General features: G+C 40.2%; 1 protein-coding gene across 2 annotated transcripts; it reads left to right on the top strand.

The window, feature by feature from the left end:
* The first annotated feature begins 1140 nt into the window (after window positions 1-1140).
* LOC131241169 (protein NLP3-like) lies at window positions 1141-21737 on the top strand. 2 transcript variants are annotated; one of them, XR_009168970.1, is made up of 6 exons: window positions 1141-1497; window positions 2358-2929; window positions 17350-17397; window positions 17686-18664; window positions 20451-20930; window positions 21072-21737. XR_009168970.1 is itself a non-coding variant. In XM_058239876.1 (5 exons), exons 1-5 carry the CDS (start codon window positions 1218-1220, stop codon window positions 20735-20737), a joined length of 2166 nt encoding a protein of 721 aa, XP_058095859.1. In that variant the 5' UTR covers window positions 1141-1217; the 3' UTR covers window positions 20738-21737. The 2 variants fall into 2 exon arrangements, 1 of the variants encoding a protein (XP_058095859.1); XM_058239876.1 differs by having other exon boundaries at window positions 20451-21737.
* Window positions 21738-22587: the final 850 nt, after the last annotated feature.

Genomic DNA, 22587 nt, shown 5'->3' with positions numbered 1-22587 from the left:
GGACGTTTTTGCCTTTAAAGAATATAAGCCACTTAGCAAGGAATATTAGAGATTTTAAAGTTTTATTGGATTCTTTTAATGCATAGCCTATGTACTATTTATAAAAGATCATGCCAAGCTCACAGGATTCATCTGCTTTATATCTCAAATCAAATCCGATGTAGAGAAATATTATTTAAACCATGAAAAGTGATACACTTGATTAAAAACCAACATGAGCCACGCTAATGGAAATGAGGTAAAATTGCTCCTAAAACCGTTAAGTTTACATAGCATGGATCAAGTGAGTTTGATATCAAGCTGATTTTAAACTTCTCTCATCTTGGCTGCATGTGGCCCACAAACTCCCATTCTCACTGTTCCATGTGGTGTGACCCATCTGAAGTATGTATGTGGCTGATTTTTTACCTCAGTACCTAATATTGAGGATGGAATGCGATGGACGGAGTGTTATTCACATTCAAAACATGGTGAACCCATAGGCTCCGTTTGTTTGACGCGTGGGTGAAATAGTGGTTACAGAGGACTACGGTAACTCTACTCACCCATTTTCTCTCTGCACGTGAAACGCACGTGTCCCCAGGAAATAGCTATAGATTCTGGGACGCGGTTTGGCTAGTGACGCTGCCATCAGCCGGGTGGCTAATGGTCGGTGGTATGTGGACCCCATGATCTATGTGTTTTATCCAGGCCGTCCATACATTTTACAAGATAATTTTATTATATCATACAAAAAATTAGTTAAATCTAAATCTCAGGTTGACCACACCATGGGAAAACAGTAGGTATTAAATGTCCATCATTAAAAACCTCCTAGGGCTCACCGTAATGGTTATTTGAAATCTAACATGTTGATTATGTCATACAGACTTGGATGAAGGGAAAAAATATATATCAGCTTGATCCAAAACTTTCGTGGCCCCCAAGAAGTTTTTAATGGTGGGCGTTCAATCAACACTGTGCGGTCCACTTGAGATTTGGATCAACCTAATGTTTGCTCTCATACGATAAAATGATATGAAAGAATGGGTGGACGGAATGGATGAAATACATACATCATGGTGGGGCTCACAGAGCACCGACCATCAGCCATTGGCTAGTGACAGGATCAGTAGCCAATCCGTTTCCCAGATTCCGTGGCATTCAATGGCAGTTTTATCTACTCTCTTCTGTCTCGGTTTGAGAGAAATTAGCAAATTGAAAACAAGAGGGCAGAAATGATTGAACACGAAGAAGGAGAAAATCCGACCGTCCTTCCGAACCCTCCCGCGAAAGACTTGTCGATCGAACAGGAGCTGGACTTGGACCTGGAACTGGACCTCGATGCTTCCTGGCCGTTCGATCCAAACCCCTTCACTTCATACCCTTTCCCTCCCTTCTCCTCATCTCCTCCTCAAAACCCTAATAACCACCATAATCCTCCGCTATCCTCCTCCGAGCAGCCGTCTTTGCCGCTATGGGTTTTCTCTGACACTGAATGCTCGCAATTTCTTCCATGTGAGTTCTCATCGCAGATTTGATTTCAGTTCGATCGTTTTTTTATTTCGAAGTCTGCTCCTTTCTTCTTAATTCGCTTGAATTTTTGTGAATCTCAATATGTTGTTTGCTTCGACTTCTATGGAATTTGGTTCCTCTTTTATTTTTTATATTATTATTTAGGAGGTTAGAATTTGCTTTCTCGCTGTTTGAATTTTCCGAAAAATCCATTTTAGGGCTCTTTTGGCAACGTGGATTTGAACTCCCAAGGAATCAAGTGGATTTTAATCCTAACAGAATCGAGTGGATTTGAAATCAGATCTTTGAGGTGGGATTTCAAAAAGAGCTCTTTTGGAGGATTTGGATACCTCGTAAATCCAAATCTCTCCAATTCCTAGCTACCAAATGCCCCCAAAACAGCAAATCCCCACATATCCCTCCCATTCCATGCTGCCAAATGCCTCCTGCGGTAATTCATTGTAGTTCAGCTTATATTTTGCTTCTGGGTGGTTACAGGTTTGATAGTTTTGTGCCTATCCGTTGTTGTTTTTTTATGATGGCTACTAAAAAGAAATATTGGGGTGCGTTTGGATGCTCAGTTGAACCAAATTGCAAACCATTCATTTCATTGTGGAGGAAATTTCCAAAGTGGAGGTGGCACTGCTTTATTCATATGGTCAACCAAACCTCCGAGTGCAGTTTGGTGCATTTCAATTTGGATTTGAAATGACAGTTATTTCAATTTGTCAGAACAGAGTGGGGCCTACAAGTTACCTTAATTTGGTCATTCACTCTTTCTTGTATTGAAATATTGAAATTGTTAGTAAAAATTAATTGGACTCAATTGAATTTATTTTGACGTGAATCTTTCTTACATCCAGATAATTTGGATTCGATAGTTGAGATTCCGTCAGAAGATGATGGCAGAAGAGAGCAGCTGCCAGCATCTACGGCAGAAGCGGTGGTGGAGATTTCAGATGGTTCGTTTGTGATCAAGGAGAGAATGATGAAAGCACTTCGATATTTCAAGGAGCAGACGGAACAGCATGTTCTGGTTCAAGTTTGGGCTCCTGTGAAGAATGGTGATCGTTATGTTCTCACAACTTCTGGGCAACCATTCATTCTCGGGCTTCACAGTAGTGGTCTTTCTCAGTATAGATCGGTTTCTCGGATGTATATGTTTTCTGTGGATGGAGAAGGTGGAGGAGATTTCGGACTCCCTGGCCGCGTTTTCCAGCAGAAATTGCCAGAATGGACACCTAACGTGAAATATTACAGTAGTAAGGAGTACCCACGCCTTAACCATGCTCTCCATTATAATGTCCGAGGTACCTTGGCATTGCCAGTTTTTGAACCTTCTGGGCAGTCCTGTGTTGGTGTAGTGGAGCTTATAATGACTGCGCAGAAGATAAACTATGCTTTGGAGATTGATAGAGTTTGCAAAGCTCTCGAGGTCGGTTAGCTTGAAATTTGGGCATTTGTTGTCATGATTTTCTTTTTTTGACTCCTTGAAATATGATGAGGCTTGGTTTCGGGTTTTCTATGATATTGTGTTCTTCATTGGGTTGTTTTGGTCTGGCTTGTAGTTTATTTGTGATAAGAGTGCCTGGAAGCTAATGTTTTAATGGGATTATTTCGGTCTGGTTTTATATGCACTTAATTTAATGTTCCCCAACTATTACTATGTTTGCTTGTCCTTTTGGAGTCTTAATTGTAGTAAATTTGTTGTAAATTGTAAGGCATTTGCCCATACTGTCATGCTGATACAATTAAGCAATCTGTTTTGGTGTGACTAGCATTTGTTGTTACTCTGTATCTGATGAGCTTCTCCGAACTCATCACTGTGGTCATGGTGCTCTGCCTGTGGGGATGTTTTGTACATGTAGACCGCATGGTAGCTCTTCTAGGGGTGCCTCAGTATGGTGTGTGGTTGTGTTCTTGCAAGAAGCTTATCACTATAGTGCTCCCATCAGATGTGTGTGTCCGCAAGATGTTGACACCAATTGCTAGGCTTGAGGCAACATGATCAAGAATATCTGCTGGTCCTGAGTGTTGTGGTGTAGGTATCAATAGTGCACCGCATGATCCTGATTGTTTGTTGCTTGTTGCTGCCAAGCAGGCACCCAAGACACCATGCTTAGTGTTGTTGGCGTCCATCACAGAGATGAGTTGTCACTATGTTGTAAAGCTTGGATTATGCAATTGACATCTGCTGGGCTTGCAAGTTGCATCTATTTATCACTCTGGTTTGGTTTATCTTGTGGCTTTGCTAGTGCTGTCCTTGAAACCTATCTGCATCTAGGTAGGATTTAGCTACCTGCATCTGAAACTCATGCAAGTGAGAGTCGTATCAAAATGACATTTTTATCTGTTTTAGGAGTTCATCACGGGAGTATAGCCATCACTATGTTCTGAGCATGCTATTGTGTAATGTACAATATTGATCAGCCCAGTGTTGTCTATGTCATGGTTTTGTCAAGTTTAGTGTAGTTCCTAGTCACTCTTGATGGGGACATCACGCGCATACGCGCGCGCACGCCACCCCAGGGAGGGCCCCACCGTCGATTTGGCTCGATGATGACATCTAGGGAGGGTCTCCTACTTAGAAGACGGAGTTTTGGTTCATTAGAATGAGCTCGATAATCAAGTAAAACACATTATGGGATCTCATAATCGGGGCCCACTAGTCGGATTGATTTCATATTTTAGGTTTTGATTATTTATATTATTTAGAACATCATGAACGCTTTAGATTTCTTTGTTTGATTTTTATTTTAGTTTACTTCATCACCAAGTAATAGGTTGTGCACATGGCGCGAGTTTTGGGGTATAGGGTTTTCTTATAAATAGGCATCCCTTGTAGTTCTTTTGATTCATTGAAGTTGAATAAAAATTCCTGCGTGGTTTTTCTGCTCTCTGAGTTTCTGAGTTGTGGAAAAATTAAAGTGGGTGCGAAGCCCTCCTTTTTCGAAGGGCTGCGATTAAAGTGGGTGCGAAGCCCTCCCTTTTCGAAGGGTTACCGTGGTGCGAAGCCACGTTTATCTTCATCCGCCCCTTCATCTTATTTCATCCTTCCCACAACCATCTTCGTGTCCAATCCGTTTGTTTTGGAGCTGTTCATCTCTCCACAACCAGTTTTCAGAATCTGGCCCTGCAGGAGGGTTGAAACTTTGACGGAGCATCACGCCCAGACCACAGCCCGGATCGATGTGAAATTTGAAAGTCTTGCAGCCCCAACTTGGCCGACCAGGGCCAAAAAGTTGGGTAGGCGGGCCTTCATTGCATGTGCAGCTAGCCCATCTGCGCATGGGCGTTAGCCCCGGGGCACCGTTTGCACACGGGAGCTATTTCTGGGTCAGGTTTTTCTCTTGTTTTTCTCTTTTCATCCCTAATTTTATAAACCTTAACCCTAGATTGACCTAAATCCCCAATTTCTATCTCTTTTCTCACCCGAGGGTTCCTTGATTTGGAATTCGTGAATTCCTTGGATTATGGATTGATTGTCATGCATGTGTGGATGATTTCTATTTCCCTTTGAGTATTGTTTGGTTCATAATTTTTATTGATCCAGCCCTAACGTGTGTAGGCCTGGACCCACATAGATTCCCCTTAATTGAATATTTGGACTTTTGTGTGGGATGTGGAATTTGTGTAATTGTTTATGAACTACATGATCTTAAATATGAAATCTTGTATATCATATCTGAATTTCATGTCCTGCATCAACTCTACTCATTGTCAACTTAAAGGATGCCATATTTGCCACAATCCAACCAGAGGCTGTTTTATTTCCTACTATTCTGAATGAGCAACTAGCATGGTCTTTGCACATACAAAAACATCATGCATGCATGCATGCTTTGATGCTTATGATCATCATAGTCTTGTCCTGGCTACTTGTGGTTGGATCCTATCCTTGATAAGTCAGGAAGGTTTCATATCCCTTCCTTCCACGATCCAAGTCCACTTCACCCCCATCCTCCTTTTTAGCCTTTCATCCCTATTTGAATTCCCTCTCCTTAACAGGGACATTTTCTGGTTTTTGTAACATGCTTAAGCATTTCAATATTCGCTCCACCTTTTTCTCCTGTCAGGGCTGAAATTGCGGTTTATACGGTTGATACTAAAGAAAGAATCTGAGTTAAGGTCCTAGCGGGGAGTGAATAGGACTTTCAATTATTTTTGCCTATTTAAAGTCCTAATTGCCTAACTTAAATAATCATTCAATTTAAAGCAAGTCGATATATCTCTAATAACTTCCAAGCCAGTTAGAGGTTCCAATCACAAAGGCTAATAAAAATATGTAGATACAACAAGTAGCCTATTATTGTGAGCTTGTGTGTGGAATGTGCTTCTTATCAATTCATAGCATTCATTCAATCATGTATGAGAAGTTAAAACATTCAAGTATATATAAGCATGATTAAATAGATGTGCAATTGACAATTCCAAACACAAGTATTTATAGTGGTTCAGCTACATGCCTACTCCACTCCCAGCATCTACACTCAATCCCAGAGTGCACTGGATTTCACTATCAATGGTTTTAAACCAGGTTCACCAATAACCTTTATAATCCTGCACTAAGGACACCAACTTACGCTCTCTGCAAGAGCAAAGGTCCTACACCTAGAACCCACATTTAGGCCCACCGGCCAAGGTCCCATACTAGGCACCTACTGTTTAAGCCCACCGGGCAAGGTCCCACACAAGGCACTTACGTTTAGGCCCACCGGCTAAGGTCTTACACAAGGTACCTATGTTTAGGCCCACCGGGCAAGGTCCCACACAAGGCATCTACATGAGTTTGTTGATAGCAAACTCTTAGTCTCAATCCTACACGAGGAAAGAGACTATACTTTGAACTCTTTATAATGACACTTACTTGTCGGATAGAGTTCTCTTTTGTAGCTCGTCTTGGGTTGCTCGATCTTTGCACTTTCGTGCTTGAATCAGCTCCCCGATGCTCCCCCGATCGTGTAGCTTGAATTTACCTGTTAGGTTCGGTTTCACGATTAAAAACCTTGCATAAGATGTACTTATAAAGGTGACCAAGGTAAAGGGAGTTGGTTGAATCTTTTATCTAGGATGATGAGTGGATTTCTTAAGGGATTCAACTTATGGATGCTCTAGAGTATCAAAAGACAAAGGGTTTTCCTATTAGTTTGGCTTTTGAACTCTAGAGAAGGCACGAGTTCATGCTCTTCATTAATAGGAGCTTTGAATGCTCATAGGAGTGAAGGATCATAATGAAGAGAGCATGAAACTTGTATGGATAGAGTCTACAGGGGCTAGGATAAGCTTGAGATACACTAGAGACTCTATGGTGTCTATTTCCACTAATTTTGCAAGTTTCTACAAGCTGCTTTTATAAACAAAAAGTTTTAACGGATAGAAAACGGCTAGTTTACAGTGCTACTGAAGCCAACTTCGATATCACCTTCAGTAGCACTGAACTTGCTTTGGTGGTACCGAATAAATTCCCCAAGTTGCTGATTGAAAACAACCTCTTTTGTTAGTACCGAATTTTGTTCGTTGATGGTAGTCGGTGTCACCGAAATATCCAGTCAGTGACACCGAATTAACGTTGTAAGCGTGCTGGACTGTTTTGAGCCCCTTCGGTAACACCGAAGGTATCTTCTGTGGTACTGAATGTGCTATTCGGTGACACCTTCGTCCTACTGGCAGTGGACATATTTTCCTGTTTTATCCAATAAATCATTCACCAACTTGGGATTTGCTAAAGCTAAGACTAAAGGATAAAAATTATGAACTTGGAATTGACTTTGAATAGATGACCTAAGTAGGTTTTCCTATTTGGGTTGGGATCATCTATTTGCAAGGTTAAGGTCGTAGAAGCAGTCATTTGTCTTTAATATGGCTTCGACACTTCTGATCCAGTTGCATCGTCGATCTTCATTTGCCAAGAACTCATCCGACTACTCGATACAACTAGTCACGTGATTGACAAACATGGGTGCAAATAAGTGCACTAACAATCTCCCCCTTTGTCAATTACGTGACAAAAACAACCTAACTTACGACCGTGTCATGGTCCATACCAATGACATATTAAAACAATAAGAATTACATATCAAACATATAAATTAACAACTCAAGACTTGACATGTAACACAAAATCATGCTGCTCCCCCTTAGTGTTTACCAAGAATGACCTGCAACAAGGAAAAAAGTAATTTTTGCAGGAAACAAACATTGTTTTGGTGGGTAGGTTTCTTCTCCCCCTTTTTGTCAGTTATTGGCAAAGGATTTACCAGGAAATAAACCAATAACATAGAGAGAATAATCCAGAGGGTAAACAAGATAGATCATATAATGATATAAGCATAAAGATCATCATCCAGACAAAGAAATATATCATCATAAGCAGTCAAATCATATGTTAGATAGAAAGATGACCATAAAGAGAGTCTCTAACATGAGCAGAAAAGATACTCCCATAAATTCATCAAAATTACAATAAACCATCATCTAAAAACCAACAAGCCCCTAAGGGCATAATTATCCAAAAAGAAATGCACTATGATTCAGCAATAACACAGTAAAGATCATCGGGACGATCCACCCTCATACGGAGGGATATAAGAACGACGAGTTAGAAGCAATTCAGTGATGTGCTTCCCAATATGTTGAAGAGCGTCAAGACGCAGTTCAATCCTGGAGAGTCGATTTTCGCACTGCTGGAGGTGAGCTTCTATATTTGACTGCCCTTCAAGAAGTTGACTAGCTGGATTTTTCTGGCAAAGGAGGCGCCCAGTGCTGATAGATAATGGACTTGGTGCAGGTACTGGGGTGCGACAAGAGTCCCAGCCAGTGGCCATGGGAGTGTCTTGAACTTCTTCCTTACCCTTGCATTCATGATTATCTTTAAGTGCTTTTAGTAGTGTTTTCTTGGTAAGGTATATTGTAGGATATATTGTATCACAAGTAGGTGGCATAGCAAGAAACTTTGAAAGTTTGCAGATGACGCTTGGAGAGGGAATACTTGTGTGGTGATTTAACAACTTGAATTGATTGTTTCAAAATTAAAGTGGGTAGACATAATTTAGTTCTCTGATAGATATCACATAGGGTATTTAGAACAATTGGTGGGAGAATATCTCCAAAAACTTCATAAGGATATGCATTGGTACTCAGTATTTCGTGAAGCACTTTTGTGGTAGATTCCAGATGTAATGAAGACAGGTAGTTTCCTTTGTTTTTGGGTATCATTGAGTCACCACATAGTGTTCTGGTCACTTCTTTCCAGATACTTGGATCATTTAAACAATGATCAGTTGGTGAGGTATTTGTGACCGGAAGATTCAGAAGTTGTCTTTATATCAAAGGAGTGATCTCCTTGGTTTGATTCATGTAGTTGATGCGATTGATGGAGGATCATCTTGAACATTATGACAAGAATTCAGGAGTTGATAAACAAGGTCATATTGTATTTCTCCCCCTAAATACAGAACGTTATCCCACCCCATTGATCCCAGATAAATGTCTATCTTGTATGACTCTATGAGACTGGATTTAACAAATCGTTCAAAGGTAAATTCGTTTGCCCTGGCAGTAGAATGCGGATAAGGAGTATGGGTTTTGATTTTTCTAGATGTGGTTTCTCCTTTCGCATCTTCCTTTCCCTTGTTCTTGACCATGTTGTGCTAAAATCATAAGTTAAAACAATAAGTACAAAAATAATAACTAATCTGAAAAGATGCTTGTATCCCCTGACTGAAACAGGTTACAATCACAGATTTTCCAATTAAGTACATATAGATCATATAGTGAGTTTCTTTCAAAACAAACCCTTTTGATTCCGTGTCTTTGTAATTCAGTAGGTTGTTTTGGAACACAATGGTATCCTTGTAAGAGTTGGTATGCGGTATGGAGTGATTTAACTATTCCACCATCACAGTCCAACTCAAACCCTCCCTGGATAGTGTGTAATGGGACGAAATTAATAAGGCCAAGATTTCATTTATTGGTTCCAAAGTATAGGCATCTTTGGAGAGAGGAAATCTCTTGAACCTTGAATTTTTCAAGACAGCTTTCATCCATAATTTTTGCACACATAATAAAAAATTGCAGTAATGTGCCTAGAGGGATTAGGGTTTTAGGAAGACGAGGGTCTATAGGTTTAGCTAGATGATCGTCCTTGTTTTGGAATGCTGAGTTTGTGCTTAGATGTGATTGATTCTTTAATGTCATGTTTCTTCTAGGATCGGTTTTTCTCAAGGTAAAGATGACTCCATTTTATGGAAAATGAAGTGGAATGATAAGGACCTATCAAGAGAAGATAAACCTAAGTCAAATGATCCTAGTTTTTTTGAGATATAAAGAGAAAGCACTAGGAGATACCTTAGATTTTGCTGATTTTGGCTCCATAATCCTTCAACCGAACTTTGGAAGAAATAAGAGATAGTCTAAGTAGAACTGAGCAATGAAGGATTTAAATAACTTGACGCGGCTCGATTTCGGTAGTACCGAAAGTAAGTTCGGTGTTGCCGAAGTGTTCCTGGAACTCAAAAAAGATCTTTAAAACTAACTTTCCTACTACGTATAATTTAAAATAGGATTCCATGGTATGGTTGAGTATGAAATCCTTCCATGGAATATTCAAAATGTTCAGGGGCCAAGAATCCTTAGATTTATCTTTTTAGATCAAAATGAACCAATAACCATTCATTGGAGATGGTTGATCAATAGGTAATAAACATTTAATTGCAGTATGTGTATCAACTTTTACTGGTTCAAGATAAGTATCGTAATATTCATGAGTATTTCAAAAGTTATGAATTATACTTGATATGTATGGAGTTTTAAAAGCAGTTTTTATCAAACTCCATAAAGAAATTATTAGTCAAGAATTTTTGTGAATTGATTCAAAAGTAATATGCTTTTGAGAGCTTTAGAATCAATTTTAACCAAACGAGATTTATTTCTTGACCAATCATTTTTTATTTTATTTTATTTTATTTATTTTTAAAAATTTATGGCTCACCTTTACTTGACCCATTATCAAATATATCAAAAGATGGGTTGAGGTAACTTGTTGATTTACATGGACCAGATGTTACAAGGGCCCGAGTCATTTCCAGGGCACTTGTGTTTGTTTTGCGTTATCCATTTGGTAACCATTTTCTTTGAGCCTGAAGAATATTTCTCTGAGTGACTTTCAAATGATTTGGATGTGACTTTGTGGTTTGTCTTGGAAGTAACATCAGATTTCTTTACCATAGGACATTCCCATTTGTAGTGTCCTATCCTTCCACAGTGATGACATTCAACTGGATCTTTCTGATTTGGAGTAGTTGAATTTGTCATCATTGATGAGGTAGAGGAAGATTCCGATTCATGTCCTCGGCCTGTCATATTTTTGGATTTTCTTCCCATGCCTATAAGTTTCTCAAAATTTTCATTGCTTTGAGTAAATTTTCGGGTTAGTTCTGCTGTTTGATCAGAATGTTTTACTTCCATTTTTAGTTTCTTGTTTTTTCTTTTTAATTTTTCAACTTTTAATTCTAGAAATTCAATTTTCTTGATCAGATTATCAAAAGTTATGCTTTTAACTCTAGTTCCTCTCCCTTTTTTAATTTCCTCAAGACCAAGTTCATCTTCTCCATCCAAATTTTTGGGAATGACTGTAGTGGTGGAGGCCATGAGAATCTTTAGTGATTGTGTCTCCATCACTACTTGACTCATCTGAATCTAAATTTGAGTTGTCAGTGTCATCCCAAGTGGCTGCCATAACTTTTCCTTTGGACTTCTTTGTAGGGCATTCCGTAGAGATGTGACCAAACTTTTTACGGTTGTAGCATTGAAGCTCTTTGGACTTGTTGAATTTGCTAGTTTTGCACTTGTGGTCCGGTTGAGCTCCCTTGTTGTGTATGGTTTTCCACGGTTCCTATTAAAGAATCTTTTAAAAATTTTAGCTAAGAGGGCAACTTCCTCATTTCCATCTTCATTCTTGCTATCTTCTTCCTCTATTGTATTCATGGTGTTAGAGGTTTTGAGAACAATATTTTTGGATTTTATGGGTGGTTCAAAGTGTAGTTCAAAAGTCTGCAGGGAACCTACTAGTTCTTCTATTTTCATTTCTTCTATATTCTTACACTCTTCAATGGTGGTGACCTTGGAGTCAAAACGTTCCGGTAGGGATCTCAGAATTTTTCTACATATTTTAGGTACCGGAATTCTTTCTTCAAGTCTACCCATGGAGTTACATATACCATTTACTCTTGTGAAAAACTTCATGAACGTCTCATCTTCTTCCATCTTTATATGTTCAAACTGAGATGTTAGGAGTTGAAGCCTTGACATTTTTATCATGTTTGTTCTTTCATGGGTAGTTTCCAATAACTCCCATGCTGCCTTAGAGTTTGCACACATGCTTATTTGATGAAATACCTCCTGTGAAACTCCGCAGCAAATTGCATTCATGGCTTTGGCTTCACACATCCTCATCTCTTTGTCATGTTGGGTCCATTTGGCCTTTCGTTTTGATTTGGTGATTGTTGTGCCATCCTCAAGAACAATTGGTTAGGTGCACTATAACCATTTTCGACAATCTCCCATACATCATCATCTAAGGCCTGAAGAAAATATATCATTCTAGTCTTCCAGTATGCATAGTTTGTACCATTAAAGATGGGTGGTTATGAGACGGATGGTCCCTCTCCTTTGCCCATAATTCTATCTTCAGTCAATTTCTTCCTCTAGGTTGTTAGACCTTTTTCAGAGGAACATTGCTTTGATACCAATTGAAATTACTATTTATACCATTGATACTAAAGAAAGAATCTGAGTTAAGGTCCCACCTTGCTTTGATACCAATTGAAATTGTGGTTTATATCGTTGATACTGAAGAAAGAATCTGAGTTAAGGTCCTAGAGGGGGGTGAATAGGACTTGTCAATTATTTTTGCCTATTTAAAGTCCCGATTGCCTAACTTAAATAATCATTCAATTTAAAACAAGGCAATATACCTCTAACGGCTTCCAAGCCAGTTAGAGGTTCCAATCACAAAGGCTATAAAAAATATGCAGATACAACATGTATCCTAGTATTGCGAGCTTGTGTGTGGAATGTGCTTCCTATCAATTCATAGCATTCATTCAATCATGTACGAGAAGTTAAAACGTTCAAGTATATATAAGCATGATCAAACAGATGCGCAATTGACAGTTCCAAACACAAGCATTTATAGTGGTTCAGCTACGTGCCTACCCCACTCCCGGCATTCACACTCAATCCCAGAGTGCACTGGACTTCATTATCAATGGTTTTAAAACAGGTTCACCAATAACCTTTACAGTCCTACACTAAAGGCGTGTTTGGCTCGACGCCCTGGATGGTTTTACACGATATTAGGAGGGTAATGATGGACGGTTCCATCCCATCTATTGTTTGGGATGGCGCTTGTACTTCAGCCCTCTCGCCATCGTAAATGCCGCCAGCTGCCCGACGGATTCGGCAAATCCCACCATGAGATTTCGCCCATCCCTCGAAAGATCATGTGATATGGGATTGCTCTGTTTCTGCAGCAATACAAAGCTCTGTTGAAGAAGAACCTCCTCCTTTCATGGCGGCACAAGAGATCGACCTTCCTCCAGCTCCTCTTCTCTCTTCTTCATCTTCCTCATCTTCTGTATCAGTAAATTCATCGAATCCCGTTTCTATTCCACTTCCTTCAAGAACGTCCTCGATCCTTGGCCATTGATCTCTCCTACTATCCCTCCTTGCGAGGACAAGTTCCTCGTCAAGGTCCCCTGCTTCGATTTCGTCTGGAGCGGGAACACCAGCGCCCGTATCCGATCCATCGTCCGCAGCATCATGACCAATAATCTTGGCCGTTCAATCCCTTCCAGTAGGGTTAGTGTTTTGAATTTTGGGAAATGACAAGTTGGGAAGAATGGGTCTTGGTTTCAGATTCATCACCACTTAAAAATTGTCGGATGGATCATGAACTAAAAACCGCAGTAAGCAGACAATTATAACCGTTTGATTTTGCTTGTTGGATTTGAGCCACTCGCCAAACACGTCAAACTCGGGATTACACCGAATCCCACCTCCTGGCCAAACACGTAGTCAAGTTGATCGTGAACTATTGCAATTCCATGGTATCATTGGACAACCACTGACAGGGCATTAATTACCTTAAACGATATCCCATCCCGTCTACTTCCATCTAATGCGCCCGGCCAAACACACCCTAAGGACACCAATTTATTCTCTCCGCAAGAGCAAAAGTCCTATACCTAAAACCCACCGGCCAAGGTCCCACAGTAGGCACCTACCGTTTAGGCCCACCGGCCAAGGTCCCACACAAGACACTTACACGAGTTTGTTGATAGCATACTCTTAGTCTCAATCCTACACGAGGAAAGAGACTATACTTTGAACTCTTTATAATGACACTTGTCGGATAGAGTTATCTTTTGTAGCTTGTCTTGGGTTGCTTGATCTTTATGCTTCTGTGCTTGAATCAGCTCGCCGATGCTCCCCCGATCATGTAGCTTGAATTTACCTGTTAGGTTCGGCTTCACGATCAAAAACCTTGCATGAGATGTACCTATAAAGGTGACCAAGGTAAAGGGAGTTGGTTGAATCTCTTATCTAGGATAATGAGTGGATTTCCTAAGGGATTCAACCTATGGATGCTCTAGAGTATCAAAAGACAGAGTTTTCCTATTGGTTTGGCTTTTGAACTCTAGAGAAGGCACGAGTTTATGATCTTCATTAATAGGAGCTTTGAATGCTCATAGGAGTGAAGGATCGCAATGAAGAGAGCATGAAACTCATATGGATAGAGTCTACAGGGGCTAGGATAAGCTTGGGAAACATAGAGACTCTATAGTGCCTGTTTTCACTAATTTTATAAGTTTCTACAAGCCGCTTTTATAGATAAAAAGTTCCAACGGATAGAAAACGGGTAGTTTACGGTGCTACTGAAGCCAACTTTGGTATCACCGAACCTGCTTCGGTGGTACCGAAATATCGAATTAATTTCCCAAGTTGTTGATTAAAAACACTCTTTTGGTGGCATCGAACTTTGTTCACCAGTGGCAGTCGGTGATACCGAATTAACATTGTAAGCTTGCTGGACTATTTTGAGCCCCTTCGGTAACACCGAAGGTATCTTTGGTGGTACCGAATGTGCTATTCAGTGACACCTTCGTCCTACCGACAGTGGACAGATTTTCTTGTTTTTTCCAATAAATCATTCACCAACTTAGGACTTGCTAAAGCCAAGGCTAAAGGATAAAAGCTATGAACTTGGAATTGGCTTTGAATAGATGACTTAAGTAAGTTTTCCTATTTGGGTTGGGATCATCTATTTGCAAGGTTAAGATCATAGAAGCAGTCCTTTGTCTTCAATAGGGCTTCGATGCTTCTGATCCAGTTGCGTCGTCGATCTTCATTTGCCAAGAACTCATTTGACTACTCGACACTAGTCACGTGATTGACAAATTTGGGTGCAAATAAGTGCACTAACAAGGGCTACTGTTACTTTGAATGTCTTCATTTGTGATTTTGTCCTTCCTAGCGTTTCCACATATCCCATCTCAACACCCTTATCTCTGTAATGCTCATCCTCTACTCATGTTGCTTCTTAAATTGCCCAATACACCACTCCATATAGTGTGGCTGGTTAAATAGTAGTCTTAAATGAAAATTTACTTGACTTTCATTGGCAATGGAGGCACGTTTCCTTGTCTCTAATTTTATTGGAAAAATCCTCATTGACATCCCCATCCTTGTTAATTATAGAGCTAAGGTAACCGAACATTTTTCTTTAAAGAATCTCCTGGCCTTTGATTTCAAAGTCTCGCTTCTACAACTATGCCTACTAAGTTTCTGTTCCAAATACCTTGTCTTGGATATGCTGAGTTTTAAACCTTCAGATTCTAGAGCCATCTAAACCTCCAGTCTTGCACTCATACCTCTTTAGTCTCATCAATAGGTGACCCAACTTCACACCACATACACCATGAGCATGTACAGCCCTGATCATGGGAGAATGCACCTGGTTGTATTGAGACAGCTTACCAGTACCTATCGTCAGCGTTTCCTGGGCAGTTGGCATGGGTGTCAAGTGTCAAAGTGTTAGGCATGAGAAACTCCAAAAATAAGCACCCGACACTTCCATCCACAAATAAATAATTTATAATAGTAATAAAAAAAAATAATAATAATAAAGAAAACTATGAAAACATTTAAAAAGAATATTTTTGTAGTTCTAATTAAAAACATTTAATATCTAAACTAACAAATAATCAATTAAAAAGCATGAAAAAACATAAGCAGTACTCATCTCAAATAATAGTAGCTTCTATGAACACTAAAATGAACACCTCTTGCTCTTTTAAAAGATTTAGAGAACCCAGCAAATGAACCAAACAGAAAAAAAGAATTTAAAAAAAGAAAAGAAAAAGAAAAGAGAGTAAAAGAAGTATTGTGATTTTTTTTTCTTTGTTATGTGGGAATTTACTTATTATGAAAATGAACTAAAGTCTAGAGTCTGAGATAAGTATTCTTTACGACTTGTTTCTTCCACACCAGGAGAATGGAGGTGAGCTTGAGGAAAGGTGTGAATGAACTTCCACTTGACAAAAGAGGACGGAAAACTTTATGGAGAATATGTCTGAACACCTCACAGAATCCAACACACGTTGGCACTTTTTGATGACATTTCTGGGATGCCTTGCCTGTGCAATATTTTGTTAAGAAGTGCCCAAGTGCTCCTAGTGTCTGTACATAATTTCTAACCAGTGATAAGGTAGCTCAGTTTTATATAACCATCTGCTTATTGAGATAGGGTGATTGTTGTTGTCTGACCAAAGTGACCCATAAGAACCATAAGCAGTCCAAGGTAGACCCACCAAATGGATGATTGAGATGGACGATTAGAGCTTTTATTTGGGTTAGTTCAGCTACCTCCTGTCAGATATATGACAATTACACATCCTCTCTTCTGTTTGGCATTATTGTAGATATCTGCCCTCTACAAATTCATTGCAGATTCCTCCATACAAGAAACAACTGTCTTTTAGCATGGTTATCTTTGAGCAAATGACTATTTTAACCCCATCTCACAGGAAACTGGTTGAAGATGTGTACAGGGCCCATTGTGTTGTGTGTATATCATCCACCTATCCAACTGGGTCACCCTACCGTGAAAATGGGATGCCCCAAAAATCAGGCCAATCCAACCATCAAGTGGGCAATTATGTGAATTTGAGGTTTTTTTGGGTGGTTGTCCATTGTTTTCTGTGGTGTGACCCACCTGATGATTGGATCAGCTTGATTTTTTGGGTGTACAATTTTTATGGTGGAGCAGCCCTGATGGACGACTTGGATGGCCATACATACACCAGGGTGGGCTCTACACTATCAAATGTCTTTGTAACTGATGGAGGGTATTTTGGTCATTAGGTACATTTTCCTCTAATGCCTTCTCGCAAAGGGTAATGGAGGGGAGTTATTTGCCACAATAAAGAATAAATGGACGGTTAGAATTATCTGATAGTTGTGATTTTTCGAAGTGGCCTATGAAGAGTGGTTTGGGCCAAATGAATGGTCCGGATAGATGGTATGAACAGTCCACATGTCCAGATGCAACTAAGCACATAGGAAGGCTCCCTTACACTTCTAACATTGGATGGTTATTCCAAGCGTGTGGTTCATATCTGTTTTCAAGACGCAAACAAGCTCAGCCATGGGTTCATTTCTGTTTTTGAGATTACCTTATTCTGCAAAGTGTGATATTCTACGTTTATGATGCTTAATGGTTATAGTACCTGTGATATTGCTTGTGTTCAAATCTTCTACTCTCCTGTCGCTAAACTATTTTTAATTCCTTTGCAGGCTGTGAATCTGAAAAGCTCTGAAATTTTGGATCATCCAAATATGCAGGTGAATTACCTTTGTTTTTGAAGGGAAATGATCTTATGCAACTGATCGTCCATTTCTGCAAGTTATTGCTCAGATAGTTAGGATTGTCCAATTTGTGTAAATCTTGCATTGTCGCTTGCCAAGAGTCGGTTGTAAGACTGTCCACATTGATAATTGGACTGTCCCACCTGTCCAATGCAAATAGTTGTACCGTATGATAAGCTAGTATTTAAATCTCAGTTTCATCGTTTTCTACCACTGTTCTCAATTTCTCATAAATTTATGTACTCCACAAAATCTCTAAATCAGATATCAATATGTAATGAAGGCCATCTAGTTGCCCTGATGGAAATTTTGGAGACAATAACTGTGGTCTGTGAGAAACACAAACTGCCTTTGGCTCAGACATGGGTTCCATGCAGGCATCACAGTGTTCTAGCTTATGGTGGTGGTTTGAAGAAGAGCTGCACAAGCATTGATGGAAGTTACATGGGACAAGTCTGCATGTCAACAACTGATGTAGCATGCTATGTGGTAGATGCTCGCATGTGGGGGTTTCGGGATGCTTGTACCGAGCATCATTTGCAAAAGGGACAGGGTGTGGCTGGAAGGGCATTTGCATCACAGGGGTCATGCTTCTCCAGCGATATTACCCAATTCTGCAAGACAGAGTATCCACTGGTACACTACGCACGCATGTTTCAATTAAAGAGCTGTCTTGCTATATGTTTACGGAGCACACATACAGGAAGCGATGATTATGTTGTAGAGTTCTTCCTGCCACCTCATTGCAGGGATATTAGAGAACAGCATGACCTATTGGACTCTCTTTCAACCACGATGAAGCAGTGCTTTCGGAGTTTAAAAATTGCCAGTGGAAAAGAACTTCAGGAAGAAGGATCTCTTGAAATTGTCGGAACATCTAACAACAAGAAGCTCGATGCAGATAGTGAACACGTTCAGAATCAAAGCTGTGGAATTCATCTTCAAACAGCCCCCGAAACTGAAATTCCACCAGGACATGATGATTTAGGAATTGACAGATTGCAGGAAGGAGGAATAATTCTTGATTTGTTGGAGAAGCATGCTATGATAGAAGATGATGGTCAAAAGAATGCCAACAAGCTTATTTATTCAGATGCAAATCCAATGCCTGTTTCTTCCTCTAATACTAAAAGCTCACGGACAGGCCAAAGAAAGCGAGGCAAGACTGAGAAGTCTATAAGTTTAGAGGTTCTCCAGCAATATTTTGCAGAAAGTCTTAAAGATGCTTCGAAGAGCCTTGGTGGTAAGATCATACACTATGCATGTGTTGGGATGCACTTTGGAGTTGTGTCACAATCATTAGTCTCATAGAGTGGAAATACACATTGTAAATTACCAAGCTTGGCATTCATCTGTGGGAGACGTGCTCTCATTGCCAGTCCCAAGCCTAGATAAAGGAGGTGGGTCACATCAGGTCGGCAGCCGGCGTGAAACTTTTGCCACAACCTTTATCATGAATCCTGATGGAATGGTGGAACAGGATTCATGTAGCTGACGCCAGTTAGCTGGGATGAGGCTTTGATGATGATGATGATGATACCCTTGTGGCCTCCTAATGGCAATTGTGTTACTTTCAATTTGGACTGGGAAGGAGCACACTGCAATGTGAGGCCTATTTCCACATTATGAATTATAGGAAGCATTGATAATTTTTGTTATTTCCTCTTGATTGAAATGGATCTTTGCAAATCAATTCAATTGTGCATCTAAATGCAGCCTAAAGTTGTTGTGTTTTTGTAAATATGTTTATACCCATTTCTGTACAAGTTGTAGTCTTGCAACTTCTAGAAAATGGTTGATTTGATTCATCTGTTGTTTTCTCAAGTACTCATGCATACTTCTTGATAGTGTTTTTATCCCATGTCCATTTATTTGTGTTAGTTGTTTGGTGCTCCATTCTCATTGTAAAGCATAATTTGCTATTACCCTACATGTGGAAGCACACTCTTATTCTACGTACATCACTTGGACTCGTTGGATGCCTATAAAATTTTAAGTTGTAAACAGTATACACTGAAGAGTTCCACAGGTAAACTGCTTCCATTCTGTCATGTTTGACTTTAAGTGATGAAGTATTTACAGGTAAATAGTTTAGTTTGTTTGGCTAACCTGTGAAGCGTTTACACTATTCAAGGTGGGTATTCACACCACAATGTTTGGAGCAACCAATCTTGCCAAATCTTCAAATCACATAAAAAGGGCTTGATTTTTTGATTTTTTTTGGGACACTAGAGAGTATCAATGGGCACACATGATGGACAGATTGGAGGTCTTGCATCCATCATGATGGGCCCTGCACAATCTGGAAGTATTTTAATGGTGGGTGTCCCATCCCAACTGTTCCTTGTCGTATGGCCCACCTATGAATCAATAAACCTGTTTTTTGGGCATCCAAGGAGAGCATCAAGGGACGCATGTGATGGATGGATTGGATTATCCGTACAGATCACAGTGGGCCCCACAAACAGTATGTGCGTATCAACCATAGTGCTCTGCTATGTGTGTGTGTGTGTGTGTGTGTGTGCAGGTATAATCAGAAACATGGGGTTTTTGCCTGTAAAAGAAAAGGGGGTGTTTACCTGTAAATTGTTTACAACGTATAAACACTTCACAGGTAGATTTTCCCATCCGAACACTAATTGTAGACACTTTACCTGTAAACCCTTTATATACAAGGGATTTTACAGGCATCCAAACCACCCCTTAAGAGTTACTTTGTATGATCTTTTCACGGAACTTTGTCTTGAACCTTTGGTTATTGAATGGAATCTCATATTATTTTTTTAGTGCTTCATTTTTTTAATGCACACACCCACACCCGGAACACTCACACCCCCACTCACACCACATGGGCACTCGATCTCTGGACTCAGTGCTTCATTTTCATTAATGAAAAAGCCAGTAAATTTCTTGTGTAGCAGCATGATTCTCTCTCTCTCTCTCTTCTGTTTTTGCCCGTCTTTTAAGGATTTTACCAATTGGATTATGAACTAGATATCCATTTAACGTTTTGATTCATGGTTTGATAGTTTGCCCAACTACCATGAAGCGCATCTGTAGGCGGCATGGAATCTCCCGTTGGCCATCTCGCAAGCTCAAGAAGGTGAATCGGTCACTCTCCAAGCTGAAACAAGAGATAGAATCTGTTCAAGGCGCAGAGGCTGCTTTCGATCTTGCTTCTCTTGCAATGAGTCAACTTCCTGTGGTTGTCAGTTCCATTCCTTCTCCTATTCATTTAAAAGGACCCAAACAAAAATCATTGTTCACCAAACCTTCTGATATCCAGGTAGAAGGAGAGAGAATTGCTGATCTGTGAACCACCACAGAGTAATGATCATGGCAGCAAGGAGAACGTCATACTTGAAGGAAGCAGATTGTCAGCCTGTCAGGAACTCTGTGATCAGAAGGTTCTCAGATTGACCTCAGGAAGGACTCCTGTGGACTGAAAACGAGAGGCAGTTCGGGTGGAGAGAGCACGGAGGCCCTATTTTCTCAAAATTAATGTCTAGGTCAAACTACGAACGAGATCCATTTCAATAATCCATTTGCTACTTCCATTCGTGAACTGAGAGTAAATTGCAGTGGTTGGTTGGGTGCAACATTTGAACCCGCCTGCTAACTAACTCCATCCGCTGTTTACTCGATACCAGATCTTATAACGATGCAACCACAGATGCTTCTGGATGTACTGCTAACCGAGGACTCATGAAGCTGTAAAGATTTCAGAGATATTTGTAATGCAGCTGCTGTGGCTGTCAGGATGAGTGGATACCTGAATCTAGTTGGGTGAATCCTCCATGTCCAGAACCTTCCAATCATCATCCTGGATTTTTCCTATTCGAACTCTGCTACGTACAACAGGTTTGCAAGAGGTGAGGACCATCACCAGAAAGGCGACTTACAAAGAAGACATCATTAGGTTCCAGCTTGCTTTTGCATGCCAGTGCGGTTGAGTTGGCATTGAAGAGATTGAAGTTGGAGGTGGGTACTTTCGATATCTAGCATTTGGACGACGATCAGGAGTGGGTCTCGATGGCCTGTGTCAGGCAGGCATTTGATCAGGCTGCTGATTCAGGACATTGTTGCCGACTTTGGGAGCTTTTGTGAGAGTACAAGAAGAGCCCCAAAGATGGTTTATCATATTGTTAATGTAAATGTCTTTGCTCCCAGACAGGTGAAATTGTAGAGTTTGGTTTTGGTTGGCTGCTCTCCTGTTGTAAGATAATAGAATTGGATTGTAGAAATCCAGTTTATTTCCATTCGTTGATTTCCTAGACATAATATCTTATTATCTTGAGTTATTATTTGTTGGAGTATATTTGTAAGATACCTATTGAGAGAGAGAGAGAGAGAGAGAGAGAGAGAGAGAGAGCTTTAATAGGGCTGTGACTCAGGTGGGTTTGGACCTTTGGGGTCAACCTGCGCCCAACCCAACCTCACCAACCCCTATTCCAACCAGAGGTGCCTAACCTGAATTACTCTATGCTCAAACCCTAATCCAACCTAATTCAACCTGAATTTACACAACCTGACCCCAACCCAATTTCAGATAGGGTTGGGGTTATCAAATCCTAACCCGACCTGAGGACCCTGACAGCTCGATCCAACTTGGGTCGGGTCGTCGGGATCCACAACCCAAACCCAAGTCGCAGCCCTACTCTCTAACCCAATTTTATTATGATAACCCGATACAGTGGTTTCTTGAGGGAGCACCGAAAATAGATACAAACACAATTTTCTCTAACAAATTTCAATAAGGGTTTTTTTTTTTAAATTAAAAATATATCACACGCACACACGCCTCACACACTCACGCCGTAGTGGGATTTCACTACCCATAGGTACTCGAACCCTGACCAGGCGTTGAAACTCCGGAGCAAGAGTAAAGACCCAAATTTCAATGAGGTTGCTAGATATGCTTATCTAGATTCAGATATACTTCTTTACGTCTGCAAGAACGGAGCTTTCGCCTTTTTGGGTAATTTATAAAAAACTACCCTACTTAGTACGGAATTTACATCCAGGTACCATTTTCAAAAAGTTTTTCAATATTCCGGTACCCATTTTCAAAAAGGTTTTCACTAAGCCAGCTTATTATTTAAATAACTATCATTGGAGGACGCTTGCGTTTCAACTGAAGCTGGGGTTGGCTAATGCCAGTAAGGT

The sequence above is a fragment of the Magnolia sinica genome, chromosome 3, assembly GCF_029962835.1.
Source record: "Magnolia sinica isolate HGM2019 chromosome 3, MsV1, whole genome shotgun sequence".
In the NCBI taxonomy this organism is placed as follows: Eukaryota; Viridiplantae; Streptophyta; class Magnoliopsida; order Magnoliales; family Magnoliaceae; genus Magnolia; species Magnolia sinica.
Note: the sequence above shows the minus strand (reverse complement) of the source record. Positions and strands in the feature narration are given on the sequence as shown.

What these genes read in the sequence shown, in the direction of transcription:
- LOC131241169 (XM_058239876.1), top strand. Translation starts at nt 1,218, where the DNA reads ATGATTGAACACGAAGAAGGAGAAAATCCGACCGTCCTTCCGAACCCT. An exon ending in ATGCTCGCAATTTCTTCCAT is followed by an intron (nt 1,498 to 2,357) that starts GTGAGTTCTCAT and finishes TCTTACATCCAG; the next exon opens with ATAATTTGGATTCGATAGTT. An exon ending in TGCTTCGAAGAGCCTTGGTG is followed by an intron (nt 18,665 to 20,450) that starts GTAAGATCATAC and finishes ATGGTTTGATAG; the next exon opens with TTTGCCCAACTACCATGAAG.